Source organism: Epinephelus lanceolatus, chromosome 6 (genome assembly GCF_041903045.1).
Source record: "Epinephelus lanceolatus isolate andai-2023 chromosome 6, ASM4190304v1, whole genome shotgun sequence".
Lineage (NCBI taxonomy): Eukaryota > Metazoa > Chordata > Actinopteri > Perciformes > Serranidae > Epinephelus > Epinephelus lanceolatus.
Window position 1 is genome coordinate 29,860,628 of NC_135739.1, and position 24,835 is coordinate 29,885,462.

At 41.2% G+C, this 24,835-nt stretch overlaps 1 protein-coding gene across 2 annotated transcripts in view; it reads right to left on the reverse strand.

Annotated features, from left to right (window-relative positions):
- The window catches only part of lepr (leptin receptor), a 56,209-nt gene that overhangs the window by 22,764 nt on the left and 8,610 nt on the right, over positions 1-24,835 (reverse strand). For both annotated transcript variants that reach the window (XM_033622224.2, XM_033622223.2), the window contains exons 2-5: positions 11,821-12,210; positions 7,376-7,433; positions 5,569-5,621; positions 1,133-1,360 (exon numbers count right to left, since the gene is read on the reverse strand). In XM_033622224.2, coding sequence (XP_033478115.2) covers positions 1,133-1,360; positions 5,569-5,621; positions 7,376-7,433; positions 11,821-11,884 — 403 coding nt within the window. In that variant the 5' untranslated portion in view covers positions 11,885-12,210. The remainder of the gene's footprint in view (positions 1-1,132; positions 1,361-5,568; positions 5,622-7,375; positions 7,434-11,820; positions 12,211-24,835) is intronic.

The window sequence follows — 24,835 nt, forward strand, 5'->3', positions numbered from 1 at the left end:
AGCTTCAGTTGCAGTATGTGATGTCAACCAGGTGTCCTAGTCATAACATTGGTATTGGATGTTTCAGCACCTCATGATTTACGTCTGATGCCAGTATTCAGTGCCAATGCAAGAAGCAGCATGCCCAAAATGTTGCAGGGTGGAAATTAAAGGATGGCCGAAAGGCCTGTTACAAGTTTAACTTTCACACAGAAGCCAAGAGGTTCAGCCACACACCTGCAAATAAAATCTTTATTACATCATGCCTTTTCTCTAACCTCAGCTAAAAGTATAAGTTGCCTAACCCTTGTCATACCTTAACCATAGCTCATTAACCGTGATCCTTACTTTTCTGGTACCTTAAGTAGCATTGGGTGTGAAGACAGCAAATAAAAACAAAAACTTGTCCGTGAATGTAATCCAGGGTTTTGCAGAATAATCCAACACTTTGTGAAAACTGAATTTTCTTTGTGTTTGGTTACTTTTAAATATTGTGTTTAGATATCCTCCTAAAGCACTGCAGAGTTCCTGGTGAATTAAAAAGTTTGAATACAGAAGTGCAGTAGATATACACTTTCTGAGTCAAAGATAATTGTATTGATGAGCAAAAGGTTTTGGGCCTTGGTAGAAGTTGGTCTCACTACCCTGCAGCCTCACAGCATGATATGAAAAAAGAAACTGATGCCTGTTTAATTGCCTCTAATTGTCTTTTTGGAGATGTGTAACACAGATACATGTGTACAAAGCAAAAAACTACACGTGAGTTGAGATAACTGCCAGGTAGTCCAGCTCGTTGGGTGCAAAGAGACTCACAGATACAAGAAGTGAGCGTAGCTTCAGTGTGGTATTTCACAGGCTCAATGCTGCAGTTGGAGTAAACACATAAGATCAAACTTAACTGTTGCCTTCTGCATGTTTTCAAAGGGTTGTGAGGAAGGCTGATGAATAGGAATCAGCCATTGCAAAACCTGGCAAGCAAAGTTTGATATTACAGTGCTCATGTGTGATTTTACTGTGAAAATAAGGACATGATGTGAAATACTTCCCATGCACTGACTCTTTCAACAGGGCCTTGTCAACCAGGAGAGGAGCACCTTGACGAACCCTCAATGAATCATTTCTTTGCTAAGAAACATTTTTAATAATTTCTCACCGCCAGAGGGCTCATGTGGATGTGATTCGCTTGTCGAGCCCCTGAAGCTGCAGAGGGGATGTTGTGGGAGGTTTGATTCAGAGCGGTTTGTCTCCGGTGCGTGCGTGTCGTCTCCCTCCGCAGTGAGGTGGGTTGAAGGTGAGTCACAGCACAGCTCATCCTGCCACGGGAGGTCCAGGGCACCTGAATGGTCAGACGCTCCGTTTTCAGGCTCCAAACACTGAGCACCTGCTCAGAGAGAGGCAGGGAGTTAACTCAGGTTTGACACATGGATGAGGGGGGGGGTTGAATATGTGCAGTGTTATTTCTGCATCCAACAAGCAAAATTATACTAAACTGAACATCATATACCAAAGACAGTGTTTTAGTTTTTTTTTTATTTTTGAACAACTAGTTGCTGCTTTGTATTTATGAATAGAGGCATAAAAGTTTCAGTCTGAGTTTCTTCCTTTTACAAATATAAACTTTTTAAGATTACAATATAAATTCAGATTATTATGTAAACTACTTCTAAGCAATGTATTCAATGTGTACAACGCAATGCATTCCGTTAAGCAATAACGGAAGAGCAGACCTGATTTTAAAAAAAGTTGTCAAAGTACAATGACTAATGTTTTTTTGTCTTGTAAGTTGTAAGTTAGTTAATGAAATGTTATTTTTTTTTGCCCAAGCTTCTTTTGACTTGGTAAATATCTGTCCCCATATCAGCAAAATGCTTTATCATTACCAAACATAAGTTATATATATATATGCCAGTTTTATAGAGTAAAAAGACAAAATGACAGAATTAAATAATAAAGCCTCAGCCACTGGTTTTAACGGCAGTCTGTGCGTCAGAGCAAAAAAAGAGACAGCACGAGAGGAGCACAAAGACCTTGTTAGTGCAGACCTTAAGTGATATTGATTTAGCTCAGGAGACACTCATCGTGTAGATTTGACAACTGGTGGAGAAGAAAATTACTGTACTGTCAGAGAAGGGTAGTTGTTCTCTTTTTGACACCACATGAGCTGCACAGGGAATATCTGTCAACTGTGCCTGTGGATATTCCCATTTATCCAGGTTATAGTTATCTCAAGGCAATTGAATCGAATGCAACTGTTTATTTAACTATATTCCTGTTTATTTAACTATATATTTGTTAATACTATTGTTTAAATTTCTTATATTTTCACGTATCTTTCCTCTCTTGCAAGGAGCACCTGTGACATAAATAATTTCCCCTCGGGGATCAATAAAGTATTTCTGATTCTGATTCTGATTCTGGACTTAGTTTTGGTGGGGGATAGGTGGTGTCGCAGACCTCCTCCTCTATTGAGAGATGGCTTTTCCAGTTTCACATACAGTACAGGCCAAAAGTTTGGACACACCTTCTCATTCAATGCGTTTTCTTTATTTTCATGACTATTTACATTGTAGATTCTCACTGAAGGCATCAAAACTATGAATGAACACATGTGGAGTTATGTACTTAACAAAAAAAGGTGAAATAACTGAAAACATGTTTTATATTCTAGTTTCTTCAAAATAGCCACCCTTTGCTCTGATTACTGCTTTGCACACTCTTGGCATTCTCTCCATGAGCTTCAAGAGGTAGTCACCTGAAATGGTTTTCCAACAGTCTTGAAGGAGTTCCCAGAGGTGTTTAGCACTTGTTGGCCCCTTTGCCTTCACTCTGCGGTCCAGCTCACCCCAAACCATCTCGATTGGGTTCAGGTCCGGTGACTGTGGAGGCCAGGTCATCTGCCGCAGCACTCCATCACTCTCCTTCTTGGTCAAATAGCCCTTACACAGCCTGGAGGTGTGTTTGGGGTCATTGTCCTGTTGAAAAATAAATGATCGTCCAACTAAACGCAAACCGGATGGGATGGCATGTCGCTGCAGGATGCTGTGGTAGCCATGCTGGTTCAGTGTGCCTTCAATTTTGAATAAATCCCCAACAGTGTCACCAGCAAAACACCCCCACACCATCACACCTCCTCCTCCATGCTTCACAGTGGGAACCAGGCATGTGGAATCCATCCGTTCACCTTTTCTGCGTCTCACAAAGACACGGCGGTTGGAACCAAAGATCTCAAATTTGGACTCATCAGACCAAAGCACAGATTTCCACTGGTCTAATGTCCATTCCTTGTGTTTCTTGGCCCAAACAAATCTCTTCTGCTTGTTGCCTCTCCTTAGCAGTGGTTTCCTAGCAGCTATTTGACCATGAAGGCCTGATTCGCGCAGTCTCCTCTTAACAGTTGTTCTAGAGATGGGTCTGCTGCTAGAACTCTGTGTGGCATTCATCTGGTCTCTGATCTGAGCTGCTGTTAACTTATGATTTCTGAGGCTGGTGACTCGGATGAACTTATCCTCAGAAGCAGAGGTGACTCTTGGTCTTCCTTTCCTGGGTCGGTCCTCATGTGTGCCAGTTTCGTTGTAGCACTTGATGGTTTTTGCGACTCCACTTGGGGACACATTTAAAGTTTTTGCAATTTTCCGGACTGACTGACCTTCATTTCTTAAAGTAATGATGGCCACTCGTTTCTCTTTAGTTAGCTGATTGGTTCTTGCCATAATATGAATTTTAACAGTTGTCAAATAGGGCTGTCGGCTGTGTATTAACCTGACTTCTGCACAACACAACTGATGGTCCCAACCCCATTGATAAAGCAAGACATTCCACTAATTAACCCTGATAAGGCACACCTGTGAAGTGGAAACCATTTCAGGTGACTACCTCTTGAAGCTCATGGAGAGAATGCCAAGAGTGTGCAAAGTAGTAATCAGAGCAAAGGGTGGCTATTTTGAAGAAACTAGAATATAAAACATGTTTTCAGTTATTTCACCTTTTTTTGTTAAGTACATAACTCCACATGTGTTCATTCATAGTTTTGATGCCTTCAGTGAGAATCTACAATGTAAATAGTCATGAAAATAAAGAAAACACATTGAATGAGAAGGTGTGTCCAAACTTTTGGCCTGTACTGTAGATGGCTTCTTTTACACCTCTTTCGAACCATCTGTCTTCCCTGTCCAAAATGTGCACATTGCTGTCTTCGAAGGAGTGTACTTTCTCCTTGAGGTGTAAATAGACACCCTGACGAGTTAGCCCTTCTGTGTTGGGCCATGCGTTGTTTAGTGGTTGTTTTGTTTCACCAATGTACAAGTCTGGGCATTCCTCACTGCATTGGACAGCGTACACCAGGTTGCTCTTCTGAGTGTGTGGTGTACGGTCTTTTGGGTGTACCAGTCTTTGTCGTACTGGGTTTGAAATACACAGGGATGCTGTGTTTGTTGAAGATCCTCCTGAGTTTTTCAGATACCCCAGACACATAGGGGATGACAATGTTGTTAGTAGAAAGAACAAGGTGGGTGATGAAGAAAAGAACAAGCGCAATAACATTGCGTTGACACAACGTTGACACACCATTGGAGCACTAACGAACCAGTGACATCATTGGCCTTGTGAAGACCTCCCCAGAGGTTAAATACCTGGGTTGTTTCCACACCAGTTTGTCAGACTAGTTCCAGCCTAGGCTGACAAGCATGAACTGATGAAGCCTCTTGGATAACAGGTGAAACATCTTCTAAGACAAAACTAAGTCCAGTCGCGTTCGATTCAATTGCCTTGAGATCTGTCAACTGTAATCTCAAATATCAACACCGGTATGAGGATGCTGCATCCTGTGTAACTAGACATTATATAGACTAACATACCGCGATCAGTGTCATCTGAGGACTACTTAAATAGAAATGTCAGTCCCAAGCTAAAATCAATCTTAAACTACTACAGATAATTCAAAAACACAGTAGGGATTTCAGTATTTATTGACCACCATCGCCATCTAAGAACGTCAAAACTGACACTTTTACACATTATTAACATCCAGAATCACATCTGTTGGTTACACTTACATAAAAAATAAACTCCGCACACTGATGTGGAACAGTCCAACACCCAGTGCATGACTCATTACCTACCGCAACAACGTCACAGCGTTTGGTATTGTTTTGTTTCACCTTGTGAGTATGTCTCTGTGGTGAAATGTTCTGGTGACACCTATCATAGCAGGAACTTTGCCAGGTCTTTAAATGTCTGTCGCACGTCCCACTTTACGCCCCTGGCTTACGAAACTTTACAGGTGTGTAGTTGACATGACAATGGCGGCAGAGTTTGTCTGAGCATGTGCGCCAAAAGTAGCAGGGTAGGAAGAAGGGAAGCCTGCAGCTGGAGTTACCTCAGTGCAAGATGGTCTCTAATTTAAAATGTGAGATTAAGATTAATTATTAGCACCCCTTGGCAAAACCTCACAGTGTTGCATAATATTGTAAAAGCTTTTCTGTTTATTGCAATTGTGAAATTTATTTTTCGACACAGAAAAACAAAACGAGATAAAAGAAGACATCCTACAAGCTGGGAGGTCACGGCTGTTGTGTTAAGGGTTTAACTCACCATGGGGTGCCAGGAAAAAGTGTATCAGGACTGTCAGCATAACAGACCGAACCCTGCAGGGAGACAGAGAGGGGTCGTAATGAAGGGATGGAGAGAGAGGAGGAAAAAAATATTGACTTCAGCTGCACAAAGAGCAAAACAGGTGGTGAGAGACACAAGAGGCACAGGCTAAGACAGAGACTGTCAAGTAGCACTTGATCTAAGGTTGTTGCATACAATGTAACACAAAGGGCCTAAAACATTCTGTGTTTAAAGCTTTTTCAGCGGTATCTTTTATCTTTTCAAAACTCCAACTGGTGCAATTTTAAGAATGTGGAAACTGCACGTATGATCCATCTTCAGTGTTCTAGCGAATCCTCTGTGACGCATTTAGAATTAGCTGAAAATGTGCAAGACTTCTGCAGGTTACGCATGATATATAAAGGATTACCAACAATCCGTGCTCGATTGAAACAAAGACAGAATTATGATTTCCAAATCTGATAACATTCAAAGATGAACCGGTAACATGGGAGAGCAGTGGGAGGTGTAGGTGTGTGTGCCACTGCCAACTACCCCGTGCCAGGAAACTTGGGTTTGACACAGTTACGCAGAACAGTGGAAGAACTGGTGGACCAACTTCTCTACAGTTGTAATGACTCACCAGACAAAATCTCATCTGTGAAACGTTGCAACACAAGACACTGGTCAGCGGCTCATATTAACAGCTTTTCAGCACCTCAGCTCCGAGCAGACAGTGGTGTCTACTTACGCTCAGACTGCTTCCTCATTCATCCGAAAGCAGTGGCTCCTTTTCACCACCACTTCCGTCGCCCTGTTATCAACACTGCATGTGCTCATTTGAACACCATTACATACTATTAACTATGATACTGTTACAGTATTGATTTTTACACAAGACATAGTCACTGTTTAGGCTTCGCCTTTTTTTCTTCTCTTCAGGTTTGGTCAGGTTTGTAGTTGTATTACTACTTTGAGAAGCTGAAGCTGGATGTTTCACCATTTTAGCCTTATATTTAGTTATCTATATTACTAATTAGTTTTTACGCTCTAAATCACACCATGAGATAGTCAGGTGCTACAGCTGACTCAGCAGTTGGGAGGAGTGTCCTGGTGCAATCATGGCTGGTAGAGGATTGCACTTTGTCAAAATTAATACACTAAAGATCAGCACTGCAGCAATTCCTAATCCTATCTGTGGAGTTTTTGGGACTGACCAACCTCCAGAGCAACCTATGGAGCTGCTGGTTGCAGCTATTAAAGATGTCTAAAAATGTACTACTAATTACTATTTACCGGGTCGTGCTGTTAGCAGCTGCTCCAACATTAAGCTTAAACTCCAGTAAATCATTTTCTCATTCATGTGCTTCCCCAAAATCCTCTTACTTCACCTAAAACCATCATCTCTGCAAAGTTATGTTTCCTGGCTGCAAGGAAAATAATTCCACTTTCACAATTTCATGACTGTCAGATTGTTATTAAATTATGTATTTCACCTAATTACAGGGTGAGATATCATTGCAACGTTTCCTTCATTATACAGTCATCATCCGTGACTGCTTATCATGTTCACGGTCCAGGGGAGCAGGAGCCTATCCACGTTGGCATTGGGTGCCAGGCGGGGTACACCCTGTACAGGTCGCCAGACTATCACAGGGCTGACACACAGTGACAAACAACTATTCAACCTAACCTGCATGTCTTTGGACTGCAGGAGGAAGCCAGATTACCTGGAGAATAACAGAATAGAACAGAATAACATCCACATTCACATACACCACCTTCATCTATATACTGCAGAACTTACATTGTAGTAGTCATAGCGTGAGCATGGCCTGGCTGAGCTTTGTCTGGGGTGAATCTCACTGAGGAAAGAGAAGAGAGAGAAGTTATAAAGGATTTGAAGCAGCACTGCAAGCAAGTCAATTGTGACCCAAGCAGGACCTAAGACCTGTGTTGTGACTGGAATAAACAAGGGTAACAGAATAGTGAACAAGTTAATGAAGAAAATACTTGAAATTCTTGACAAGGGTAGAACCACATGAACGGCAAAGGTAATTTTACTGGTGGTGGGATTAAAAGACTTTCTCAGACGCGTCCTATTTCAGAGGCAGATCTCTCCTTGATAGGAGCGCCTCCCACTCTCCTTCTCTAACCTTCTGTAATGCAAAAAAAATGGACCCGAAAAGCAGGGTAAAAGCAATCAATATTGTACTTGGTAAGAAGTTCTAAGTTTGGCAACAGGTAATCAGTCAGTGAAAGAAAGCAGGTGAGCAGAACCAGGAACAGGCAATTACGACTGAGTAATGCATTAGATGATCTAGTTAAAGAGGGCTGGTAAATATGCAGACAAGAATGAAGGAATGGGGATCAGGTGACTGTGCATGGTGGGAACATACTAAGGGGAACTAAAGGGCAGGTGGGGAACAGCAGGTATTTGAAATGGCAGGAGAGATTAGTGTCTGGAAAAATAGGAAAATTGGCAAAACTGTCAGAAACAGAGGCAGGCATTGAGGCATCTTCACTGATAACATGCTCAGAGCTGCTGTTCATTCATGATAAAAGCTACCACAGACCACAAGGAGGGACTTTATTTTCTCTAGAAGTCATCATCATATGACAGTACCATTTCCTAGATAGACACCCGCACAGTTAGATAACAAGATGTTAGTTATTTTTTTCCACTTTTAATTCTCTCTAGACCTTTTTTGCCCATAACAGTGTGATCATTCCTTTTCAAATAATTCATACTGTATTTTTTATTTTGATCGACACTGCCTTTGATTATAAAGCTCTCCGCCGCTTGTTGTGTTGCCAACTGTGAGCAGCAAGGCAATAAATTAACACGGGGTAACTTCACACAAGCCAATGAGCACATCTATTAAACCACTGAGCACAGCATGCAGTTACAACCGTGGACAAGTTGAAGTGTATGTGTGTGTGTGTGTGTTTGTGTGTGTGTGTGTGTGTGTGTGTTTGTGTGTGTGTGTGTGTGTGTGTGTGTGTGTTCCTGCAGGGAACTTTGAGCTCAGTGTGCCTGTCATAAGGTGATCACTTGCCAATCGAGCTGTAAATATGTACTCAATTTTGTCAATGTTTAGAAGGATTTGTCGAACTGAATGTTCTGTTTGTGTGTGTATCTTCAGTGCAAACAATAACAGACAGGAAGAGAGGTTGTATGACCAAAAAAAGAAGAAAAAAAGTAATCAATTAACTGTGGGATGCAAAGGTGTGTCATCAGCGTAAAGAGAGACTGCAGAACAAAACAAGATCTCATGTATTTAAACACACCTATTCCCTATTCTCATCTTCAGGTATTCAAAGCAAACACTTCTCTAGAACTTGTGATAGCATCAGCAGCTCATGAAATGAATAATAACCAGTTATGTAGTACTCAGTGTTATCACTTATCTATCAATGCTTGAAAGCAGAAATGTGTCTGTGCTTGCTAGATAAAAAACCTTACAGTAGCCTCCATACTGTGACTGATTAACTGAAAACTTAAATCTACCAGGTTCAATGTGGCGTTAATGTTTGATTGTGTTGGAAGTTTATTATTTTCAACATAGAACATGTTTTGGTGGACTTTTTCTCTACCACTGATTCAAAATAGAGAAACACACAGAGATACGCATGCACCAGAGACAAGCACCTCAGTTGCCAGCTGCTTGCTTCTTCAAACAGAGGAATTAAATAACATATTTTTATGTCATTATATTTTGCCTATAACATGGGTTTAGCTTTTTTTCTGTTAAAAAATGATAGAAAAACAGACAGAAATATCAATATTAGCCTCAGGCTGTAGTGAAATGTTGCACATCACTTTTCACTTGCATGCTAGATGGACAGAAGCAGCATCCCCGGTCCCTTATTGTCACAAAAACTTGCAGCCTCTGCTCCATCCATGATATCAGCATACAGTGTATTATGATGAGAGAATTCTATTCAGAAACTGTTCATGGATAACAGATAAGTCTATTTTCCATTAATGCAATACCTGTCACCATCATCTGCAGCACCACACAGCAATCCTGCTCACTGATTTGCACCACCGCCTACACAGGTTTAATCTGGGAATATTAATAGGATGGCTGTCACAGTATAAACAGCATCATAATCATATCATGCTATATTGTTCATCATCATATTGTCCAAGCCTTGTGAGGACCAATCAGTCTCAGAGCCAATAAGACTCAAAAGACACAGACGATGTTACTAACACTTTGACACTCATATCTGTCATTATGAGTCAGGATTTAGAGCTCCAAAGACCCAACTGTTGGATTACTGGATGCTCTTTTTTCTCATTGCTGGTGCATAATAACCACAGAGCCAATAATAATCATCACTCAATGGCCTTTTTACATTTGTCCATTAAGACTGATGTGGTTCTAGTCTTCCTGTAATTAAAGTTCCAGTTTGTAGGATTTAGGGGAATATATTGCCAGAAATAGAATATAATATAATAAGTAAGTTTTCTTCAGTATATAATCACCTAAAAATAAGAATCAGTGTGTTTTTCTTACCTTAGAATGAGCCATGTATATCTACATAGGGGGGCGGGTCCACAGAGATCGCCATGTTGCACTGCCATTTTTCTAAAGTTGCCCAGAACGGACAAACCAAACACTGGCTCTAGAAAGGGGCCATTCGCATTTTCACATTTTCACAAGCAGCCCCCTTGTGGCGAGAGTGTTGGAAAAAAAAACAGTTTTTTCTTTTTTTTCTTTTCTTTCTTTCTTTTTTTTTTTTTTTTTTTTTTTTACATAAAACTGCTTTATTTAGAGTTTCTACCTCTTTAAATCACTGGGTCGGTTTACTTTGGAGAGGAAGAGACCTCTGCGAATAATTCGGCTCCCAGTAAATCCCTGAACATCCGGATCTTAAGTTATCAGGAAAAAAAGGTGAGAACAGATTAGCAGGTGCTAGGCTGCTAATCTGTCAGAGAAACACTGATTTGTAATGTGAAACTGCTTTATTCAGTGTTGAAATCACCGGGTATTTTCAAAAGCTCCTAAATGTCTGGAGCAGAAATAAAGTGAGAACACATTAGCAGGTGCTGGGCCAGTGGGCCATCTGCACCATGCAGCATAGAGTAGGAGAAATACTTATTTGTAATGTCAGACTGCTTTATTCAGTGTTTTATCGGTTTAAGCCACCTGGTCCATTTGTTTTGAAGAGGAGACCTCTGCAGGTAATTCAGCTCTCGGTAAAAACCTCCTGAATGGGCTACCCACTTGCTCAGTAGGTGGAGCAGGAGCCCCATGTACAGAGGCACTGTCCTTGCCACACTGCCCTCTGCTGCATGACATCCCCTCCTAAACAATGAACACTGCAGAAATTCTAACCAGAAGTTTCAGCTGGTTGCAATCTGCAATCCTCACCACTAGACGCCACTAAATCCCCCTAAATCTTACACACTGTTCCTTTAAGTATCTTGCAGCCTTTGCTGTGGTATAAAAACAGATGAGATGCTCAGATAGAGCTACACCTCACTACAGAACCAACAATATTGATATTATCTTCTTAATAAAAGAGTTGACTGCCTTCTTTTCTCCTGCTTCCTCACCTTCTTTGGAAACAATGAGGCTCGCTCAGATCAAGACAACTGTCTGAAACTATTTTCCACATGCAGAGAGGAAGCTCTGCCCCTCTGCTCCGTGTCCTCCAAGGGCTCCACCTCGCCAACTATTCATCCTGCTCTGACTCACTCCCTGCCAGGTTCAAGCTGCTCTGCAGAGGAGGCGCGCTGGGGCTTATACCCCGCCCCCCCCCAACACGGGCATATTTCTTATTCTCTAAAGTTTTTTTTCCAGTGTTTCCAAACAGCATGTGTGATAAATAGACATTTTCAGTGGCTATTATGTTGGCGACAAGTTTGCCTTGATGAAAAGTGCATCATGAACATGAGAAAAAAAGTTTCATGTTTCATGAAAAGAGGGGTTAATGTGAACCCACAGACAATGCGCTGCACGTTCCCACTGGCATTATGAAGTATCTATCTATCTGGAAGAAGCGATAGACATAGCCTAGGTAAATGCCAGGAAAAACCACACAATACATCAGAAGTCAGAACAGAAGTCACAAACCGAGATGTCACTTTGACAGAAGTGGGTGAGTAATTCGCCACCTCAGTGTGAAAGACAGACAGAAAGCGCAAAAGGTCATGAGGACTGTTGGCAGCCCGACAGTAAACACATCATATAGGAGCGTTAAAAGTGAGAATTAGTAATTATGAAACTGAGTCCTTACAACGCTCCTGGAAGTTTCCCCTGGCTTTGTGTCCAGCTCTTCTTTTGTCCGAGTCAGAGTCCATCCAGGTGAGTTTAAATCCTCTGTGAGGCAGATTCAGTGCGCCTCTGTCAGAGTCCGCTGTCCATGTTTGGGTCCGAGACCAACAACGATGATGAGGATTTCCCCCCAGACAATATCGTTTTCTCTCTGTCACGCTTTTTCTTTGACGTAGAGACCAGCTGAGCCTCCCGGCGTAAAGAAATGAGACTGAGCAGCAGAGCAGAGAGAGGAGGGAGAGGAGACAGAGGAGAGAGAGGCTCCGACAGACACAGCAGCGTCCAGCCCACTGCGGTGCGTTCAGGAACACTCCCGGAAATCCTACCGCTCAGGATGCTTCCTTGGAACAACCTATGGATAAAAACAAACAAAACACCCAAGGGTGGAGCTTACAGTAAGCTACATCTAATCAAGCACAAAATTTGAATACAACATTGAAGTGCTCTACGTCTGCTCCACACGGCCCACATGTCAATGGGAAATATGGTTAGGCTACTTTTATCTGACATCCACATTGTTATTTTACACTTAAATTATATAATTATAGAAAAGCATGGTTACAGATTAAATTCCTAACAATACAGACCCAGATGGCATGTTGTCCACTGTCCACTGAATTATGTTTTAATTTTGAAAGATACATCAACTTCGATTTCGCCTTGTTGTTTCAAAATTGCTTCAGCACTGAAACAGATATTTCTGAAATTTATGATTTATGAGAATTTGTTAAGCTCTTTACAACCATCATAATCTGTTGAATTGAATCAAGAACTGACATAATTTCAACCACATTTCAACACTGAAAGCTGGTCATGTGCCAGTTGGGGAGTGGCACAGGAATGAGTCCTAAAACACAGGAATGAGTTAGCATTTTAGCATGCTCGTCTTGAAATCAGTGTTGTTGTTTTTTCATGTGTTTTTGGTTAGATGTCTGAAATTAAGGTCTGGTTTTAGGTGTCTTTAAAATGGCTGCTCGTCATCACGCCAAACATGGCTTTACAGCTTTGTTGTGGGGGTGGCATAACGTTTGCGCTTCAACAAACATTACAAGTGATGTTAATTTGTGATTTTCTTGTGGAACAAAATGTGCAAGTATCACAATGTTTGTTTGCCACAGTGCAATGGGGAAATCACATTTGCTTTTTGACAAAGGAGCCAAAGACAACGCAAACTTAAGCAACGGCCTGTTTAAAAACGTCATCCCTGGAGCATTCTGTAGAAATTAGTTCATATATGCTCAGTTTTGACCATCCATCCATCCATTCATCCATTCATCCATTTTCATCCACTTATCCGTGGGGGCAGGAGGCCAAGCAAAGCACCCCAGACATCCCTCTCCCCATCAACGCCTTCCAGCTCCTCCTGGTGGACCCCAAGGCGTTCCCAGGCCAGATGAGATATGTAATCCCTCCAGCGTGTTCTGGGTCTGCCCTGGGGCCTCCTACCAGTGGGATGTGCCCAGGAGGCATCCTGATCAAATGCCAGAACCACCTCAACTGACCCCTTTCAATGCAAAGGAGCAGTGGCTCTACTCCGAGCTCCTTACCCTATCTCTAAGGCTGAGCCCAGCCACCCCACAGTGGAAACTAATTTCTGCCACTTGTATCAGCAATCTCATTTGTTCGGCCACTACCCAAAGCCCATGAGCATATGTGAGGGTTGGGACGTAGATGGACCGGTAAATCGAAAGCTTCGCCCTCCGGCTCAGCTCCCTCTTCACCACAATGTTCCAGCACAGCGTCCATATCACTGCAGAAGCCTCACCAAACTGCCGATCCATTTCATGCTCCATTCTACCCTCACTCGTGAACAAGACCCCGAGATACTTGAACTCCCCGCTTGAGGCAGGAATTCTCTCCCAACCCAAGCAGTTTTGACCAACTGATCAAAAAATGATCCAGTCTTACGTTCTTAAGCTTTTCTATTATTTGGAGGTTTCATTTACTACTTATTTATTTTATGACTTATTTTATTGCTATTGTTTTGTTTGTGTACTATGTATTCATCACATTATGGATGGGTTACCGAACTAGCCAATAGGCCACTGGCCCATATGCCCAAAGTGTCAGGGCCCCCATAGCCTTCACTTATGTTCATATGTTGTATGAAACAAAAAGAGACACAAAATTATCTCAAAGAGATCAAGTTTTGGTTCTATCTCCAGAACATCCCACTTTTGGCTGGTTTTGTTTTGTCCTGCTGCCAAGGGAGTAGCCAAACATGTTGCTCCCTACAAATGCTAAATATCTCTGTGGACCAGCAACTTCCCTTCTTTATGGATTTATTATTCTCAAGAAGCATTTTTCTTTTTTACAAATAATTGAGTTTGCAGCTGTGCACATAAATCTGCAGTGATCATTCTGCTGCTAATAAGTGAAGACATTCTTAAAACAATCTGTGAGGTGTGAGACACTATTTTCTTCATTATAACTTTGGTGTTCATTCCCATTGCTTAAGACAAAGCTGTAAAGACCTTCTTACACACAGGCACTACTTTCCATCAGTACTTTGACAGTGTAATGTTAAATAATACATAATTTTAAAGGGCAAATCATGTTTTGAAAAATGAAAATGTGCTGTTTACTTATCTGTCATTTTACATTAGAGCTGGAGATTGCCATTCACACTTATTATCAGTAAGTAGTCTTCTGGCAACATGAAGAACAATATATTGCAAAATGCTGTTAGCTTTCCAATGTCTCTGTCTTCCTCTGAACACTACTCTCTTCTGCTTTCTGTATTTCCTTTTCTGAAAAGAAGACTTCCAGGGAACTACAGAGCTGCGTCTGTCAGTTAAAACACCACCCTATAGTCGCACAGATGCTCAGTTATACAAACATGTCTTATATTCCAATGAAAACGGAGCCGACCGATTGCAGTAAAATGGGGACAAACACAGGTGCAACCAGTCTAGTGGTGTATAATGATCTCATGCAGGCTTCGGCTGACACTCAGCTATTTAAAAGTATCCCAAATAGCCCACTGTTTTAGTCCTGGAAAAAAGTCTTCATCCAGATCAGGATCCTTGGCCACACCGCTAAGTCAACTGACTTTTCCAAACGCAAACAGACAGTACAGTCAGTAATCTGTTGTTTGAATGGAAAGTATGGCTGTGTCAGTGTTAACTATACACATAGAAGACTGAATAGTGAATGATTCTGTTGTCCTGGTGATGTGGCCTGAAATCTGTGCGTTGTATTTATACTTTCCCAAAACGTTTAACTTCTATGGCACACCAGCTGAATACAGGTCATTACTGTAATGCTGCCTGGTGTCTATAATTTGCAGACGGTGAGCATAAAGCCAAATAGGAACAGAGGTGATAGAGCATTGCATTTTAGATGGTTCATGTCACTGGAAACATGGGTATTGTCAGTGTGATGTTAGTTAAGGTGGACATTTATAGAAACAAGTCCATGCACAGGGCTTTGCTCATTTGTGCTTATCAGTGTTTCCCATGGGCCTTGTATTTATTTGTGATGTTGGCTCTGCAAACATTGGATTCATTAAGTAGATTGCACAGCTTTGCATAATGTTTGTAAGAGTAAAAAATAACAAACATATTACAAAATCAATGAATGTGATGTCAAAATATGGAATATTTACAGTTGTAACTAATGATTGCATCACTGCAGATTCATCAAAGCACATTTATTTAAGGAGGAAGAATACTTAGATTTATAAAAGCTTGTTTACTTATCTTCCAGTGTTTCTAGTCTGCTCTGTTAGGTCTCTTTCTTCTCTCACAGATCAATACAAAAAGGTTCAATGTAATGTTCCCAACACGTCTGACTGCTTGTTTTCGTCAATAGCTGTCTGCATGGGCGTACCCACAACTAGGGTCTGTGTGCAAATTCTAACTGTACGATAACAGTTGTGATAAATAACAGGATTAAACAGAATATAATCATAACAGTAAATCACTGGCTGTCAGACATTCGATTCATAAGATTACAGACATAAGTTTCGAGGCATTAACGGAGGTGTCACATGCAGGTGTTAGTAACACTGATAGTTAGGATATATGAATACCATGATGGCAGGCTAATTGCTGATCTGTCTGTAGGTGTGAAACCTAATTAAACTCATGTGTTCATTTATAATCCCACAGCTTTGATTAGACTTTCTGCTTTATTAGTATGCTGTTATTAGATACTTGATACTGCAGGAGCTTTGCCTGATGGTTTTCAAAGCACGTAGTGTGTGTATGTGTTTACACATGAGGACTAACCACTGGTACACACCATTCAGAGTTTTTTTTTGTGGATTATGACAGGGCTAAGGTAAGCTTTCAGGGTATTAATCTACTTTTTTCTCACTGTAGTACTCAAAAGGTTTACTGAGTATATAATTACTACACTGTGGAGACAAAACTCCAGTCCCTTCATAGGTAACCATTTACTTAAGGCTTAGATTTGATTTTAAGTGTAAAAAAGGAAGCATCCTTCCATCCAGTTTGTACACTGGACAGTGGCTTAGAAGCAGCCAGGGATACTGACTGCGTTTACATGCACATTATATTCCGTTTTTTGCCCTTATTCCTGAAAAGACAATATGCCTACTAAGATGTCTACGTGGCTAATGAAAATGAATATTCCACTAACACTCCTGTTTACATGCCGCTGCGTATACTCCAGTTAACGTGCCCTAACATGTCACTGATTAGGTCAAAATATATAGAAAAGTGAAACATCTGGAGCCGCTTGTCATTTTGCTCCTCCTCCAATTTTTTCAAAGTTTTCCACCGATGGCAAACTTGTTCATTTGTGTGAACATAGTCTCTCTCTTTCATACCTTCAACCACCTGCTTGAAAAGATCAGCATCCCAAAACCTGTTGATATACAAGTCGGTGTGTTTCTCCTTCCAACCATGTTTAAGGCTTTTTTTGGGCATGCATCACTACCTCAGCTTTGCAAACTACTGGTGAGTGGTTTTGTGTACTTTGTCTGCATGACAACGCACAGAGCCGACCATAAACAGGCAAGAGGCCACGTGCTGCAAACATGTCCAAAGAATGCTATTAATAATTAATGCTATTAAGAATGCTTTCAAAACCTGAATAATACCGGCATACTCCACATCTTAATCTGCCAGAAACAGGAACTGCTAAATTCGGGAAAAGGCCAAATTCAGAATATCTAATCAGAATATGCTGTTGACATGACCCGTATCAAATTAAGAATATTGTCATATTTGATATAATGGTGGAATGTAAACACGTGTAAACATAGCCACTATGGAAGGGTTGCCATCCTATAACAGGCCTAACATATTTAAACATTCACACTCTCAGTCACATGTGTAAGGGCAGTTTAGAGTTTCCAGTTCATCTTACCTGCATACCTTTGGACTGTGAGAGGAAACTGGAGCATCTGCAGAATGGGGAAAACATGCAGTCTGAAAAGGACACAGCTGGTCGGCAGATTTGGCTCAGGACCTTCTTGTAGGTCTGCAACTGTGCTAACCACAAAGCCATTATGCTGCCCAGGTTAGAATTATGACTGACTGAGGATACGTTTAGATCAGGCATGGAGCAGTTAGGGTTAAGGTTAGGGTAAGCTTCCAGGTGAATTCATGCAAAACAACACCCTCATAAGCATAGTAATGCAGGTTTGTGTGTGTGTATGTGTGTGTGTGGGACAGAGTGAGATACTGCCTGCAGTCACTATCAAACTTTATGACGTAGAAAGGATGCGTCACTGTGTTTGCAGAAATTTGCATATGTAAGGGGGAGGAGGTTAATTTGCAGATGGATTTCCCTGATCTGCGTCACCATGGGGGATTATCGCTTCACTTTTACGGCCCACTGAACTTTATGGTGATGGATTTTGCTCGTTATTGTAGGCAGTTTAGTTTAGCTGTGTCACTGAATGCTGCAGTGAGTGTTGGGGATTAGCATCATCTGGTTTCACACATTCAAAATACCTTCAGAGCTGGCAGAGAGCATGAGTAAAGACGTCAGCAGACGAAAATGAGGAGGTTTTTTTTCCTGCTTTCGTTTCTCTTTTGTTTGTTTTGCCAATTACAGTCATGTTTTTGTCAGATGACTTTTGATCAGTGTGGGCTGCTTTATGTCATACCAGCAAACTGGATGAATAAGTACAAAACTGACAGTTGATGACAGTTTGGCCCCAGATTTATGATTTCAAAATTCAGCTATTCAAAAAAGAAAGAAAAAAACAAAGACCCACAACCTGGACTTATTTGGACCTTGATAAAAATAGAAAATACTTTTCGATGGGAGCCATGTTTTAATAGTGGAAAAACACGCTGACAGACAGTCTTATTCACACCTACTGCCGACATTACTCATAAAGTCAACATACCTCAAATTCTAGAAAAAGAAAAAAACACAAATGTGCTGCCAAAGCTAATCATTATAAGGTTTCTCCTGCAAACCAAGATCTCTGAAGTGCTTTCATCTGCCCTTAATCCATGCTTCTGGGAATATTCTCCATTCCTTCGCAGGACAGCATTAAAGTCATCAAATTTGAGATTTACAGCCTGCTCATGAATATATAAAAGTAGGTAAAAATGTTTGGTTCACTGATCAGACAGGGCTGTGAAGGAGTGCGTGAGCAGGGGAAGCACACTGCAGCAGCATGCATTCAAAATGAAGAGGTGACATCACTCCCTCAGATGACATCATCCCAACCTGTGTGCAGAATGACATCATCCTCTTGGTGTGTAATCCTCGTGTGAAGATGTGTTTGTGGTGCAAAGGTAAATGAACAAGTTAGTAAATATATAAATTTGGACGATTGACTGTTTGATCAATAGGCAACAGCTACTACCATTACATGTATCTGATTATCATGCCAGTTATCATTCATATCATGATTTTGGTAGGTTTCAGCAACATGTCTGGTTATCTAGTTATTTTTTCTACTTTTCTCATTCTATTATATTACAATCATTATTATTCTAAGCCATTAGAGTTCTTACAACATCTAGAACATTTAATACATAATGAATTAGGGGCCACAGACTCAGTATGGTCATAATTAATGAATACAGTAAATGACAATTAAGTATCTTAATTTATTTACTTTAAGCAGATTGTGAGGTACCAGGGTCAAAGTCCTTCTATGTATGAGCATACTTGGCCAATGAGCATGATTCTCATTTTCATTACATTTGACAGATATCATCTATTTGGCCCTTTAAATGCTGTCCACCAAAAAATATAACAATATGACATCAGTTCTTTATTATTTCACCCATGACATCATTGCTCAGGAGGATAATTTGACTGCAGAGCTACAGTATCATCACTATAGTAGATGAGTCAAGGATATTACACTGTACCAACATTATCAGTTGACTCCTTCTAACAAACAGCCTGCAGGGTCCTGCAGTGTGTCTGCGCCTCAGAAAGGGAAGCCACTCATGAATAATTAATCAGATTCTGCACACGAGGAGAAAAAAAAAAATCCTCATGTCCTCACGGGGGGAATTACATACCAAGAGGATGATGTCATGCTTGCAGACTGGTTGGGATGATGTCACTGTAGGAGATGATGTAATCTCTTTGTATTTAAATGCATATGTGATTTTGCTGCAAAGGTGATTCCCCTGCTAGCGCCCCATTTCACATGCAGATTCAATCTATTTGATCACTGAAGGATGCACTCCAAATTGATTTCACATAATAAGCTGTGAATGTCACATCTTTCTTATCACTGAAGTGCTCTTTTGTGAAAGGGAGGAAATAAGGCAGGAAATAAGGTCAGATAAAGGACCAGTGTTGGAGAACATGCTATGAGGTAGTAACCGAGGAAGCCTCAAGCACTGTTTTTATGGGTGTGGGTGGATTTTTTTTTAACTTTGGTTAGAGCCAGCTTAGCTGTTACCCCATCTTAAATCCAAGCTCAGCTAACAGTCTCCTGGCTGTAGCCTCATGTTTAGTGCACAAATATGAGAGTGGTATCTGTCTTTTCATCCGTCTCTCTGCAGGAAAGCCATCCATCCATCCATTTATTTTTATCCACTTATCTGGGGCCGGGTCATGGGGGCAACAGGCCAAGAAAAGCACCCCAGATGTCCCTCTTCCCAGCAATGCTTTCCAGCTCCTCCTGGGGGACCCCGAGGCATTCCCAGGCCAAATGACATATGTCTCTCCAGTGTGTTCTGGGTCTGCCCTAGGGCCTACTACCAGTGGGACGTGCCCAAAACACCTCTAACAGGAAGCATCCTGATCAAATGCCCAAACCACCTAAACTGACCCCTTTTGATGCGAAGAAGCAGCCGCTCTACTCCGAGCTCCCTCTGGATGTCTGAGCTTCTTACCCTGTCTCTAAGGCTGAGCCCAGCCACCCCAGGGGAGGAAGGCAGGAAAGCATATTTCCCAAAATGTTGAGCGATTCTTCAGGGTCAGACACACCAAACCAACATCAGAGAACTTGTGGCGACGAAGGACGACTGTTGCGTTGCCTGATATTGCCCATGTCTTGAACACAACGCAAAGACTACAGCCATCAGTCAACTAGCACATATGCTCCACGTCAAAGGAGTGTCAAAAGAGCTATAAATCTCCGTCGCAGCAGGCAGCGGTGGTCTGTTTTCGTCATTCAAAAAGGGAAAGCAGAAGACCGTCACGACGGATTCAAGATGCTAGTTAGCCCATTAGCACATTAACAACACAACCCCAAATGTTGAAAGTATGAAGACATTTACCATGCACTAGCAAACAATAACACTAACAATAACAAACTGTTCCTGCTAAAGAGCTAATTGGCTAAGGAAAATACTCTTACCAAATATAACATGTTGGTTTCAGTCTCACGCCCTCTTGACCTTAGCTATCTATTTACTTCCCTCATTTCCGTTTCTCTTCTCATGCCCTGAGTTGAACTGCCAGTCACCTTGATTTAATTCACTGACAAAGCTCTGCCATCTCTGACGCCGATTCAACATGCTGAATCAGCCAACAAGGACCAACAAGGGCCAACAAGGGCCGAACAGGGCCACGGTGCAGGACACTCTGCAAAAACTAGGCAGACTCTCACCAATAACCCAACACTGACCAACAGCTATTGGCTTTGTGTTTCAGGGCCTTTAACATACACAGACAAGATCTATATTGATGTTATCATTTGAGCATCCCAAGGAATGCGTAATATTGATCTTTTCCTAATAAATCATATCCAAATGAAATGTAGTCCAAATTTAGCTTTCTATCCAAAAGCTTTACTACCTTGACATCCAAAATATTGGGTCTCTTCTTTTCCTCGCCACTTACAGATACTATAACATGTGCAGTAGAATAAACATTACAGTTCAAATGAATAAAGTTATCTCATTCATTGGGATCAGGAAGACTTCAACACCCACTGTTGGGGTATTCACTGGTCTGCTGATGTCTGGAAACTCAAAGTAGGTCATCCTCCTGGTGCTTATTTTCCTCTGGGAAGTCTGCATGGAAGAGACCAGTGAGAGGAAAAGGCCAGAGTACGCAGAGCAAAGCAGAGCAAGAGGGGCAGTGTTGCATATTTTCTCATACATCATGGAGCAGTAGCACAGTGGCTAGTTTGACCCTCTACAGGGCATATACGTAAATGCAAATGTTGTGTTTTTAGAGGGCTGTCAGACTTTTGGTAGATTCATTCCACTCTTTTCTCATAGATAAAGTGGAACGAGCATGTACAGTACATGAATCAAACTTGCACAACCGAACCCTAGGATTGACTCCACCCTCCTGTACTTATCATTTAGTGATCTCAGCATCTTTCTTCTTAATTTAAGTTACACGATTCTTTACTGTAGGTCGGCTTGATGTGTTGTGGCAGGTGAAACACTGACTCATAACAAGCTCTGTTATTTTTCCACTGTCGAGATTTTCAGTCTTACTGGAATATCTTTCCCTATCTGGCCTTCCCTTGAATTTTTTTATCATTCTCATGTCTTGTGGTTTCTGTTTTTTTTATTTGAAACATCTGTATTTTCTAATTGTATTTCCCGTTCATAGCTAAAATATTTGTATCTGTGTCTTTATATTCACAGAAAGTTCTGGAACTGGACATCTTTTTTCCCACTGGCATCATGCCCAGGGTCACACTATGAATGTCCTTGTTCAGAGGAAAACATGAAAGTGGACCAAACAAACAGCACTGCCTGTTCTCACCTCGCCCTTCTCTTTTTATTATTTGGAAGACATAATCGCTGAGTATCAACTTCAGTTCCTGTTTATGTCATGCATGATCATAGTAGTAAATGTATATGCTGACAAAGTTGGAGTGTGATGTCTTTTCCAGAGCACAGCTGTATCACATGTCACCCTAAAAGCTACGCCTGCTGAAATACAAGCTGATCCTGCATTTCTGATTAATGCAGTCGGTTACTATAAAATGAGACTGGCCAAAAAGTTTGGACACATCCACCAGAGAACAGGAAAACCTGCTGACGTCTGCTGCTCTGTGACACAAGGCAACAGGATCCAGAAACTAAATGGTCTTATAACAAAGGAGTTACGTGATGAAAGTGCAAACTGTTACACCTGCTGGTCATGAAACCACATTAGCCAACCGGTTCCATTCAGGGAATCGGCTGTAGGCAGTTGACAGGTTTCTGAAGAGATGTTTTAAAGTCAGAAGTTGAGCTTCTGCTTGTTGCTTTCTTTCATTTTGTTACTGGAGCAAGAAGTGGTGGAACACACCATCACATTCCTGTGATCAAACAATTCAACTTCAGGTTGGTGCAGCCCAAAATGCATGGCTATGGGCTGAATTACTTTCAACAAAACATACTCATCCTTTAAGCTTAATATCAAGATAATCCACTGACCTCAATGTGAAAAGTTTTCTTTTTGTGTGTGATAAAAAAGGGCCAATTTTGAATTTCAAGACAGAAGCTGGTGAACCATGAAGAGTTAAGTTTAGTAGCGCTATTGCTGCTTGCAGCTTTCTTGAAAACCACTCATTTAAACAACTTCACACTTGGCATTTCAATTCCTTGGGTCCTAAGCAGTGCACTTGCCATTAGCAAAGATAATGTATATGTGCCATTTGCTAACAGCTAGCTACATGGGACCAGGCTATTTCCAACAACAAAAACGTCAATTCCAAAAGTTACATCACTGCTGCTTAAAATGGTTGAGTTTATCGCAGTGTAATATGTCAGGCGTCACCTCTGTCTTCCTTCATCTGTTCTTGAATATACTCCAGCAAGGGATGTAGAGTGAACTGTAGTGAACCCAGTATGGTGTTTGGTAGTGTAACATTTAATAGGGTTCCCTTTTTAATACACTGCAGTGTGTACCTTTGGCAGGAGTAATGCACCACTGATAAATATCTCCTGTAGAAAGCTCACACTCAACACTGCACTTTCTTGGGTCGCCAAGAAAATCAAATGACAGACGAGCCCGGTCCGACTCTAAAGTCGTCAAAATCCAGTGCTTGGGCAGTGACTTGCAGCATCAGAAACCAACAAAAAATAAACCGTCCTTTAACGCCTGCATGATATGCGGCAAGTTGCCATTATAGTTTAACAGCGCCCGGCCGCATCAGGCGGGAAAGGACAGTTAACGACAGTTAAAGTGAAGAAAGTCCAACTGGGGCAGGCATCAGGGGTGGTGGATGGGTCCAACAAACACTGACTTTCATCTGAGTGAGCGGTGTTCGGGTCCCGTAAGAAGTCAAACCCTGTTCTTTTTTCCTGAACCTAACCATGTTTGTTTGTTGTTGATAAAAAAAATTAAAAAAAAACCCCCAAACGTCTATTTGTGGTGTTGTACCGACGTAGTGCGTTTATTTTGAAAGAGACTGCATGTAAATGTTAAATTTCCCGTGAAATTTAACATGAATTTTTTTTAAAAGAAGACATTGCATGTAACAGGCAGAACTTGACACGGTGTCCTAGAGTGTCAACAACCAACACACCCAGGGAACCTTGCACGTTGTATGTAGATGTGGATAGTCCATGACCAAATGTCAATATGTCATATGTCATGTGTCATGTGTCGGAGTGAGAATGTGTTGGACGGACATGTCTACATATAGACATATAAGTTTTTTCCCACAGTATTATATATTTAAACCTGCAATAACCTTTTTGGCCACTTGGTGACAGCAGAAACAAGCTGTAAACACAGCACTCACATGCTATCTCCTTTTAAGTTGATATGGCTAACTTGTTAGCAAACAGTTGTGTATTTACACATCCAGCAGTTTCAGAGCGACATAATCAGTCATTTGGAGCATGACAAATATAAGTTCAGTATTTACCCACCTCTAGCTCTGTTTTTGGTCTATAACTCCTGGTGGAAATTCCTGGCTCTTAAGTAGATGTTTCACTAAGTTCACTAGCTAGTCGCTAACTGTGTCTGTTGGCTGTTTAGCGCTACGCAGGTAGTGTACAGTGAGACGCTGTGAAGCAGCAAGAGTGAAACAAAACAATAAAGTTGCAGGCTGGACAGCTAAACAATGACCTGGAACTTGCTATGAAGCTCCAGTGGGCCAAAGGGAGCTGCAGATTCAGTTGCTAAATCTCAGTACAAGTAACCACTTTCACGTTGTTCTCATATCGTCATTACAAAAATATCAGTTACATTTATTTTACACAGTTTAATTCAACTCATCTTTCACTGTGAGGACAATCATTTTATTTCAAGAAAGGAAAAGTGGTATAGATGGTACTTTTCCAGTGGTCAGTGGCTGTTTATTGAATTAAGAAGAGAAAAAGATTTCCAACTGCAGAGCTGAACATGAGACTCAGCACCTGCCAAACATCAAGTACCGTGAGAGAAGAGACAGACGGAGAAAGTGTCAGAGAAGCAGACAGGAAAAAAGTGAGTCAAGTTAGTGTCCAATAAACCATATGGGGAAAAAAAATTAGAAAAACATTCTGACCGTTTCTAAATTAACTGACATTTAGAGATGTATGAAACCCTTTCATACATTTTGCCTCCTCTTTCAGTTTTCCTATTATCTTTACATCTAGACTGCTCTTAACAATAACAAAATTATCAAACAACAATTG